General features: G+C 37.9%; 1 protein-coding gene across 3 annotated transcripts in view; it reads left to right on the top strand.

The window, feature by feature from the left end:
- The first annotated feature begins 4,897 nt into the window (after positions 1-4,897).
- Positions 4,898-11,664, top strand: part of Rab3c (RAB3C, member RAS oncogene family) — a 242,622-nt gene continuing 235,855 nt past the window's right edge. For 2 of the 3 annotated variants that reach the window (XM_005392675.2, XM_013518391.1), the window contains exon 1: positions 5,811-5,969. In XM_005392675.2, the coding sequence (XP_005392732.1) occupies positions 5,946-5,969 (24 nt within the window). In that variant the 5' untranslated portion in view covers positions 5,811-5,945. Of the gene's footprint in view, positions 5,155-5,810; positions 5,970-11,664 lie in introns of those variants that run through there. The other variant, XM_013518392.1, reaches the window with a different exon arrangement.

Below are 11,664 nucleotides of genomic sequence, written 5' to 3'. Positions count from 1 at the left end.
CTTATCATTTTCCCCAATATTTGTAATGATGTCAGATGTCCTGTGGAGTTTTAGACAGATCAGTGCATTTTTCAGGGATCTAATTTCTTATCCTTAAAATTAAAAAATTCTGCTACATTATCTCTATGCTCTTTTTTTTTTTTTTTTTTTTTTTGGTTTTTCTCTGGTACCGGGAACCGAACTCACGACCTTGCGCTTGCCAGGCAGGCGCTTTTTGCCGCTGAGCTAAATCCCCAGCCCCCTATCTCTATGCTCTTTTCCTAGTATACTGTCTGGTCTTTTAGAAATTCTATGGAAATTCCAAACACAGATGTTTATTAAGATTCTCACTTTTGTTTTCTTTTTGGCTCTGAACCTAGTTGAGACTATCGTTGGGCAACTCCAGGCAGTCACACTGAAGGCAGCAAGTGACCCTCGCAGTTCCTCTGAGCAGGGCTCACTGGGCCGCATGCTTTCCCTTCTCTTGCTGCAACAAGCTGTTGCTAGTCTTCTGGGATCTACTGCCTAGGGCTGCTCTCTGTCCTCAATACCGGTTTGTCAGTTGCCTCACTCTCACCAGCTCAAAAGCCTGTTGGAAAGTTTAACATTTAATCTCCACATACTTAAATCTTTCGTTATAAAATTGTTACCACAAATTATAACAGTGTCATAAGAATAACGATTTTCTTTAAGAAAAAGATAATTACTCATTGGTCTTTCAAAGTTTAAAAAAGAAGTAGGCCACATACTCCTTACCCATGGATCCCAATCTGAAACCCATAGTTTAATAAATACTTTGTGTGAAATGTGGGGAATATTCTTCAGTATTTCTTTTTTTCTCATAATTGGACTGTTTATTCTACAGCTATCTTCTAGGAGCTGGGAATACAATATGTATACTTTACCAAAAGATATGAATTTGATATGAAACTCCTTAATAATATTTCTAGTGAGTCAGATGAATTGATAATTATCTAAAAATGTTGTCAGGTTTTAAGTTTAAAAGTATGGCTTAAAACATATAAATAACTTTAGGATTTTATGATAGGGTTATAATTGTATCCTCATTCCAAAACAAAGTCAACAAGTAAAATGCACAGAAAAGAGTCTATCTAACAGATTACAAAATATATTATTTTTATGCAATATTTCCTTTTCTGAGAAAAACTATGGTAGTATCCAGACTTTGGAATCAGAAAACTCTGAGTTTTAAGTCCTGGTTCAATACCTTACTAGTCAACAATCTTTAGGTGAAATACTTAGCTCTCCTCAACTTATTACTTTTCTTCTTTATAAAATAAGGTTAATAATATTACCATGCTGTTATTGAGGATGAAATTCAATCATATAAACAAAGTGCATATCAGAGTTTCAGTGCTAAAAAAGAGTAGTTATCATTAACAGAATCATATTTATATTAGACAGAAAGTATTTTCTTTACATTCACTTGGAATATATTTCATTTTTATGAGGAACCTTACTGATATTGATTACTTATGATGTTGAAAAACCTCATGTGTAGGAATGAGTTAAGATATATTTTCCTTTTAATTTTAAAACAATCAATACTGCCGTTGGGAATATTTAATTTCTTCTTGAGGGAACCCGAGGAAATCAATACCATTTCCTGGATGCTGCATAAAGTTGAAATTAAACCAACCTCAATATGGTGAGTCGGACCAAGACAATAGGGCTCAGGTCAGCAAAATTTCCCACACAGTTTGAGATAGGTCCCAGAAATGTGTGAGATTAGACATCCTGCCATATTCTGGAACTGTGGATTTGAATAAGGATAGCATGAAGGAGACGATGAATCTCCAGGGGTTGTCCTTAACTTTATACCAAATCTCAGTGATTTTTTTCAGTGTGAATCCTAGTACAGAGATAATGATGATGGTGGAAATAAAATGTCTTTTGATCTTTATATTATTTTTGAGACAGGGTCTGGCTTTGAACTCACTGTGTAACCTACACTGGCCTTGAACTTTCTGTTATAGCCCAGGGTGCCCTTAAACTTGCAATCCTCCTGCCTCAGACTCCTGAGTGCTGGGACTATAGGCATGTGCCATCATACCCAGTTTATTGTTATTTTTGTTATCAACAAAATGAGTGTCATTAATTAATATTTAACTTTCCTTGTTCCTGGCTATCTTTTAGCCAATAGAGCTGATGCAGTCATGGACTGATAAGAACAAAGTGAATAACAGATAAACTATATGTGTATGAACAACAATGTAAATATCAGTACATATTAGATAAACACAGGGCAGCAAAATACTGTATCCAAATAGTGATGTGGGGCAGTACAAAGAAAGGTGAATATGCAAGCAGCAATTTAGTTTTCATACCAGTTATCCGTCAAATTATCTGTGGCAGGCCACTCACCTTTGCTAGGGCTTAGCAGCTTTTGGCCTGCTCTACATTTTTTTTTTTTTTTGGTTTTTCTCCAGTACCGGGAACCGAACTCATGACCTTGTGCTTGCCAGGCAGGCGCTTTGCCGCTGAGCTAAGTCCCCAGCCCCTGGCCTGCTCTACATTTTAATATGGTAAGGAGTTCATTTCACATATTCTGAGACATTCACTATTTGTTTGCCCCTTTCATTCCTATGTAGTGCATTCTGCCTTTTAGCATTTTAATATCAACTCCTAACCCCAAACTCAGTGGAAGTGGAGAAGGCTTTCCTCTTTCCCAGTTTCCTTAACAAAAGCCATAATACTCTAATTTTGGGGTAATCACTTGATTTTAAGTCTTCTGTTGCTTTTAAAATACAAAGATCCCAGCCAGGCATGGTTGAGCACACCTGTAATCCCAACACTCAGAGGCTGAGGCAAGAGGATCACTGAGAGTTTGAGGCCAGCCTGAACTGCATAGCAAGACCCTATCTCAAAAACGAAAACAAAGATCCCTGGAAACAGGTACATTTTAAAAATAGAGATGTAGATTTCAGTACAACTGTACAAGGGAGGAAGCAGCAGACTTTATATTACAGTCACTTGATGCTTTGTGATAGAGTACCAATTGCTCCTTAATGCCTTTTGTCCCATTCATCTTTATTTGTTAAAGGATTCCTAATTTTTATCCAAGCATGTCTTCCCTGAAAAAAGACATTTCCTATCCTCATGTAGAACATGTTATCATAAAACTGAGGAGTAGGTGTCAGAATGTAAGAGCAGTGATGTATACTGACAAAGGAATGAGGTACTGCCCTTCTGATCTTCTCTTCCATTTTGCTGACTGGACTGTGGCCATGAGAGCTGGAGCTCAAATAACCCTCTGTAACCATGGGAAGGAGATTCCCAGATGGCAGCCTGATGTCAAACCAAGTCAAAGTGCGCTGATGTTGCTCTGGCTTCAGGGAGAGCGTCAGCTCCACATCACTTTTGTTCAGTAGATATCTGAGCATATTTTATGTTCCTTCGTCTGCCCACCTAAATACTCAGCTAAAGCACTATGAACAGGAAAGAAATAAGTTTCCAATGATCTTTTACAAGTCTACAATTTTCAACTCAATTTCCATGTATCCTTCCACAAATAGAATGTACTTAAAAACTAAGGATGTATATCATTTTAGTAAAAAGCTGACAAGAGATACATTTCTCAAAGAACAGTAAATGTATAAATTGAATATTCAGAGTATTTAAATATGTTTTACATTGGACTCTGAATTTTAAGAATTTTGATGATTTCCAAAATCATATTGTTATGAGAAAGCTAATCCTAAGTAACTGTGAAATACTAATGACAATTCTACACTTGTAACCATATTATTTCACTATTTCTTTTGAAAAAACTTTTATAAAAAGATGTACCCTTACTATGTCTCAATTTAAAAATTGCAGTACACCTGTAGGAAGCTGCTATCATGAAACATTCACATGGGATCCTCTTCTATCTTTTAATTTTATTAGCTATTTTAGATTAAATTTCTCTAATATCACATAACCCTCAACTCTGAAGTAAACTCTTTCTGAGAAGTTATAAGACTTATTTACCTAGATGATATCACAATACATTCTTACCAATTTCGTGATTATAAGACAGGGCTTAGATTTCTACAAAGTAAAACAAAACAAAACAAAGGCTCAAATGACCCGGGCAGTTAGAATAGATGGGTTAGAATACATGGTTGCTGCATTACTGAATCTATATAGTGAAATTTTCAAGGTGTACATCTTTAAAAAAAATCTTACATAAAAGTTCTCCTAAGGCAATGTTTCTCAAATTATTTCAAAGAGCTGCTGGCATCAGAGTTGCTGGGGTGTTTTTTCTTTTAAATGCTAATACCCAGACTTCTCATCAGATCTACTCAGTCAGAATCTCTGCACCTGGTTTGAGAATATTAATGTTAATCCTCTCTCCCAAGAGACAGTCAGGCACATTTAAGTTCCAGAACCTCCATTCTACTGCTTTGTCTAAGGCAATGAAGTTTAAAGCTGATTCACGTCTTTCCTTCTTCGCCTTCCTGCACATAGACTACCATTCTCTTGTACTCTGCCTCCAGTATAATAAACTTACCAAGGCAGGGATCATTGCTGGATGATCAATGTTCGTTCTTAGGGGGAGAGGGCTGTCTGTAGACAGGTACACGGGACACAGAGTCATATATATCAGTCAACCGATGGGGAACAGCAAGTGCAACAAAGGTACAGCTCAGAGATTTCAAAACCATGTTAGGAACTAGTCTAGAAGTGTGACTATATAAAGAATGTCTCTATGTTAAAGAAAGGACAGGATAACTTAATAGAGGTCTCCCATCTCATTCCTGACTGTGCTTCTGGGCTTTGGTGATGAATGTGTTCATTTTATGCGACTGGCTCTGGGTAAATAACCCAGTGCCCGGCAGCTCCCCCGCCCGGGCAGGCAGGGGCGGTGAGGCGCGCGGAGCGGAGGAAGTGCGGGAGGGGCCCTGGGCTTTCCGATAGACTCGCAGCCCATTCTCTAGCAGAGTTCGCGCTCCCCTGCCCAGGCAAGGAGCCGGCCTCGAATTCAGCTGTCCTTCCACGTCCCTCCTTTCTCTCTGCGCCTGCTGCCGCCGCCGCCGCCGCTACCGGTCTTCCATTGTGTGGTGCCTGTTCTCTTTAGCTCCGCTTCCCGCCTCAGTCCTGAACCTCGCTGGGAGCGAGATTAACTCGAGAACTGCTGAACCTCCAGTTGCAATGGAGCTGTACGGAAAGGTAAGAAGGAGCGAGTTCCCCAGCGACAAACCTCGCTTTCGCGGACTTTGGGCCGTGTGTGTGTGTGTGTGTGTGTGTGTGTGTGTGTGTGTGTGTGTGTGTGTATGGGCGCGCGCGTCTTCTCAGTGCAATATGCAGATAAACTTTCCTTCCATGAGTGCTACTCGTAGTCATTTTCTCCTTGTCTGTTGAATATGATTGAAAATTACCCCACTCAGCCCATGAAAATGTATAAACTTTCCGGATTCCTGGTAAAGAGGGGTAAGGCGGCGAGGGTCGGCGCTTCGTTTGTATTGGAAATCAGCACAAAGTATTGCCTTTCCTATCCCGGGAAGCACGGTCAGGCTCCCCAAGGGACAATTAACTAAGAAAAATCTCTAGCTGGGACAAATTGGGGTCACTTTCGCCGGTGCCTTGCGGGGAAACCGGTGTGCGAGGTTGAGAGCGTAATAACAGCCAAGAGCGATTGGAAAGGCTGAGCAGGGAGGCTCCGCGGCCCGCAGCCCCTGGAGGAGAGAGCTGCTTTGGGCGTTCTTGCTGGGAAATGTAGTTCTCGGCCCTGCCATGTTCACCCAAGCCCTGCAAGAATGAACTACGACTCCCAGGAGTGCACGGGGCTGCCGGCCAGTACGCTTGCGCAGTACTAGGAGCGGACAGCTCCGGTGCTGATGTTGGAGCCGGTTAGAGAAACCCAAGAGTGCAGTGTGAAGCGTGCAACGCGCCGGCTGCACGCTTGACCAGGCGCCCGGGCCATCTCTGTCCTAGCCAGAGAGAAAGGACATTTGCCTACAATGAGACACGAAGCGCCCATGCAGGTGGGTCAATACAGAAAGAGCATCCTCGGAAGGAATTCAGAGAGATGCTTTTCTCTTAGGTCCGAGCACAAACTGCCCTACCTGAGGGAAGGTCTACGCAGCCACTCGAGCAGAGGTGGCTCGCTTCTTCTGGGGTCGGAGATAGGTCCTTCACGTTCCGTGTGGTTGTGATTGGGGCGGTCTGGATGAGGGATAGGGCTGTTCATTACCTTTACGGGCTCGGTAAGCGGTGTATGAGAGTGTCTACCGAAAATGAAAACCCGAGCAAACAAAAGTCAGGGGAGCGAGGAATATCCTGGTGGCACTGATCATCCCTCTTGGCTTCCCAGGTTTGTAACTGCCGTGTAAATTCAGGGATTGAAGGCAGATCAGTGAGGTTGGGAGTTGAGAAATCTTCCCCGGTATCTAGATAAAGGGAATTCTGCTTCATGGACGCATTAAGAAAAGGGAAGCCAATATTGGAGTCCCGAAAGTCTTCCTTTTTTTTTTTCTTAGTGTCCCATTGTCAGCAGAAAATAGAAATCGCACTTAAACTTGGTTTACCCGGAGCCACAGTAGCCCTTTATCAATGCCCACATAACTGGTTCACTCCATCTGTGAGACGCCAAACCTGTTTCCTGTGTGAGGTGCCCATTTATTGTATCTGTTTGGACTTCCCATTTCAGCAGCGCTCTTGGATTTGATTCCTTGAGAAATGCAAGACTCTGGCACAAAGGTACCTCTACCTAAGCATCTGGTTTAAGTTTGTTTTTAAGTAAGGATGAGTATATTTCTCCTTTGTATGTATGGACAGTTAACGCTAAATAGCCTGAGTTCATTAACCAAGCAGAGTGCTCCCACTGCATAACAGAAAAACATTTTATGAATGGGCTGAGAGAATAGAACACAGCATTCGGGATGTGTCATCGCTCAACCCAGCTCTGCTGACAAACCCAGCAACGTAAATATTTAACATTAATCCAGGCTTAAAGTTTTCCATGGTTTCTTCATAAATCAAGAACTTCAAACATCTGGTTTGCTTTACTTTTAATTTATTTTATGGGTTATGTATATTAAGGTGCCACGAATTGACTGCTAGATAAAACATCTATAGACTGTAATTGTTTGTTGAAAGATTATGTAATACAAACCCTCAAATTACCTTAAGAGTTATTGAAAATCTGATTTGTTCCAGGGAACAGTGGCCCCATTGTGTGCCTTCTAATACCTCTGTTTGGGACTTAGCTTTTCATTACAGACCTGATGTGAAAAGAATCTGAACAGACAATAAAAGTACAAGCTGTTCCATTTATGACGTATGGGTTAATGATAATTTTCCATTACTGGAGGTATTGCCAAGATCCAACTGACTAAATTAATCATATTTGATTATAAGTAAACAGTTGATAGTCAATTTAAAAGTAGGGTGTTATACTTCACTACATATATGTGTATCAAAACATCATGTTCTACATCCTAAATTTACACAGCAAGAAAAGTTTTGCAGAATTACAAAAAAAAACAAAACAAAAAGAATAAAGTAGATTGTTAGTATTTAAAGCTGATGCCATCAATGTTCTGACATCTCTCTGTGAAAATAAATTATGAGGCAATTAACTACATTGTATATTGATTTTATTTTCTTATAAATGTGGCTGTTCAGAGGGTCACTAGATGTTACAGAACTTTATGAAGTTAATGGTTTAGGAAACAAGAAATATTTGAAATTGTCACCTGTGTCTACCAAATAGATAGTAGACACTGTAATGCCCTATTTTCATCAGAACTTTAACAACAAATTAATATAAAAATTAGATAAAATGGAATTAATTTACTTGTGGATAGATATTTTTATTTACAGTGAATTTTATTCATTGGAATTGATTTTTGACATTTAGAAATCTAAACTCCCAAATGCTATCATGCAGAACACCTACATGATAAGAAATCAAAGGATTTTTAAGTATAGTCAATTGAAGACACAATTGATTCACTTTAACTAATAAACTACTGTTGTTAACTGCTCTCCATTATTATTAGACTTTTAAGAATATATAATAATAGGAACAATAAAAATTACAAACATGATTTAAATTTATTTAAAGTAGCTTTAATGTCTCAGCACCCATACTTATAAATATAGGCATATCTCATGCGACTTTAAAGGATCAAATTACAACAAGATAAATAGTTAAAATTCTTTTTTCAAATTTGAAAACTGAACAACATTGTCATTTGAAAAGCATTCCCCAAATATTTCTTACTTAGGTTTTAAAAGATGAGTCACAAACAAAATCTTCTTCATAATTTCATTTTCCTAATAAATTCTTTTCTCTCTTTGAATAAATTTAGTTCAATTGTTGTTTTGAAACAAAATGGGCTTCTTAGTTTATTGGGTACTTTCTCCATTTATAATATTTTTCTTAAATAAATATTTCAAAAAATTATACTGTCCTTTAAAAAGCATCTGATGTACCTGTATACATAGTTTGGTGTTATATTCAAGGTATGTGTTTTTCATATATGTATAGTTTCTGAAAAATATTTTTCTCCAAATTGACAGAAAGTGAGGGATGATTTATAGTGACTAGTGAAATAATATATAATGATACTCCATGTTTACTTCATAACTAATAACCAGGAATAGCATTTCATAAGAATTTCAAGTGATGAGCTTAGAATTTTAATCCAGGAGATGGTGATTTGTGTCTCCTCATTTAGTCTATATCTCATTCTGAGCGTCAAATGACATAGGGAATAACTATGCTCATGACTTGAGGGAAAGACTTTGGTAAGCAAATTGTCATTTGATTCAAGAGGCTGATTGAATAAATTCCAGTTTACTTTATCTGTGCCAAGCACTGTACTTTGCATGTAGGTGTGTGTGTGTGTGTGTGTGTGTGTGTGTGTGTGTGTGTGGTGTGTGGTGTGTATAAAACAATTATATATATGATTATGCAGTTTGCATATAGATAAAAATATTTATAGATGTTTAAAATCATACAAATTACTATTAGCTTACTTACAAGCAGATAACTGGAGCTTGTTAGGATTAAGTAACTTTTTCAACATAAAAGAATCAATATTATGCCAGATTTCTCTGCCTAAAAGCTCATATTTTTTCCTCTACTATTTTGGGTTCCTGTAAGACATAAATGGTTGGTGTAAACAATGAGACCACTATTGATAAATATGATTTGTTCACTTGGTTCAGAAGAAAGAAAAATATATTGACCCTGTCTTTTCTTTATAAAATAAGCATGCATAAACTAAACCAACTATTTTGAAAAGGACTAACATTTTAAAGATACTTGCATACTTGGCACCATGGTGCATTCTTGTAATCCCAGCACTCAGGAAGTTTGAGGAAGGAGGATTTGAATTTCGAGCTGAGCCTGAAGAATTCAGCACCTGAGCAACATCTTGTCTTCATACACAAATAATAGATAGATAAATAGATAGATAGATAGATAGATAGATGTTTTCTCTCCCCCGGATTTATAATTTCTCATAGGTTCATTTACTCTCTTACATGACCAAAGGAGAATCCATTGTTCCTACATAAAATGCTTACTCTTCAGTTTTTTAATAACAAGCTTTCTAGATCATCTCACAAATGCAGAGCTTTCTAATTCTTTAGGAAACTTCAAATACAAACTGTCTACCCAAAGCAAGAAGAAAAGTGCCAAAGAAAGACTGGTTAAAGTGAGGAGGATTGAGGAAACTCTGTGATGTAGACTGAAGATGAACTTGAAAGCTGTTAGTTAGATATTGAATGCTGGCATACTGTACATCAAACCAAACCAAGTTACAATGAATTAACATCTAAGTATCAGTGTTTCATTGGCTATGGAAAGTATGTGGTATTATTCCACTTCACTATTTTTGAATTCCTGACATTATACATTCTCCACTACCATCCCTCCATCTTTCTGTGAAATAGACATTTAGTCCTCACCTTTTACAGAAACAGCTGGCGCTGGAGAAATGAGAAATTTTCTCTACTCCATTGGTATCCACCTCATTTCCATGAAAAAAGTAGAGGATAACAAAGGGGAATTAATCTATAGTACAAATTAATTTTTGTACTATAAGAATACGTTTCCATTTCCACTCTTTTCAGTCCAAGAAGTAGTGGATTTATCACCAGTTCCTAATGCCAGGGTAAGCTTGTATTGGGACAAGAAATTCCTCTTTTGACCATACCAAAAAATTAATAAATAAAAAAATAATAAAACGCATTGTGCCATTAATTTATAAGGCTAATTAAGATATCTATCATCTTACCAATTTGTCATGTTTTGTGGTGAAAATATTAAAGCCTATTTTAGCAAATTTTGCATTGCATTAATACATTATTATTAACTGTAGCACTGGACAGTGCCTTAGATCGCTGAAACTTATTCTTTCTAACCTAAGCTTTGTACTCTTGATCAGTAGTTTTCTTTTCCCTACTCATCTTCCTCTGCACTAGCCTCTGGTAATCACTGTTGTACTCTCAGTTTCTATGAGTTTGACTTTTTAGATTTTTCACATAAATGAGATCACACAGTATTTGCTTTTCTATGCATGGCTTATTTCACTTGGCCTGATGTCCTCCAGTTTCATCCAGGTTGTTAGAAATGATAGAATTTTCTTCTCTGCTAAGGCTGTATTGTATCTTATTATACATATATCCCACATTTTCTTTTTTCAGTCCATCAGTTGATGGACGCTTAAATTGCTCCTGTATCTTAACTAGTATGAATAATACTGAGGTGAACAAGGGACTAGGTATGTTTGACATTCCAATTTTAATTGATTTGGGTGTATACCCAAGGTATAGGTTTGACCTAGACTGTCCTCTGTTTGTGTTAACTGCTTAGTCCATACAAGAGTGAAAATATCCCTTCAGCATACCAGTTTAAATTCCACTGGATGCATAGTCATGCTCACACTTTGGATCTCGAATTTTCCCCAATGTTCTGTGTATTAAAGGAATGATCCCCAGCTTTGTGTCACCGGCAGGTGGTGGAACTTTTGAGAAACAGGGGGTAGTGGGAGGTCTCCAGTCATTGGAGGGGTGCCCTTGAAGAGTGTAGTGGGAACCTAATACCTTCCTCTTCCTCTCTTTCATTTCCTATCACTGAGGTGAGTGATTCTATTTCACCAGTCACTTCCTTCATGATGAGCTGCCTCATCACATGCCCAAAGCAATGGAGCCAATGGACCATGGGCTAATGCCATCAAAGCCATGAGCCAAAATAACCTTTTTCTTTTTCTAAGTTGATATACTGTATCTCTAGTATTTGTTGCAGCAATGAAAAACTGACTAGCAAAACCTACAGGTGGTATTACTGGATTATATGGTAATTCTATTTATACTTTTTGAGGAATCTCCATTCTCTTCTCCAAAATAGCCATACTGATTTACATTTTCACCAAGAGTGTGCAAGCATTTCCTTTTCTCCATATACTTGGAAACATTTGAACTGGTATGAGATGGTATCTCATTATGGTTTTAATTTTATTTCTCTGTAGATTACAAATGCTGAGCATTTTTCATATTCTCATTTATAATCCATATTTCCTCTTTTGAGAAATGTCTGTTTAGATCCTTTTCCTATTTTGATTGGGTTATCCTCATGTGATTGAGTTCTTTGAGTTCCTTTTATATTTTGCTTATTAAGCCATGATCAGATGTGTGGTTTGCAAATACTTTCTGCTAATCTATAGA

Source organism: Chinchilla lanigera, unplaced genomic scaffold, assembly GCF_000276665.1.
Source record: "Chinchilla lanigera isolate Chin_1 unplaced genomic scaffold, ChiLan1.0 scaffold00045, whole genome shotgun sequence".
Lineage (NCBI taxonomy): Eukaryota > Metazoa > Chordata > Mammalia > Rodentia > Chinchillidae > Chinchilla > Chinchilla lanigera.
The sequence above is the reverse complement of the archived record's forward strand: the minus strand, read 5'-3'. Positions and strand labels throughout refer to the sequence as shown.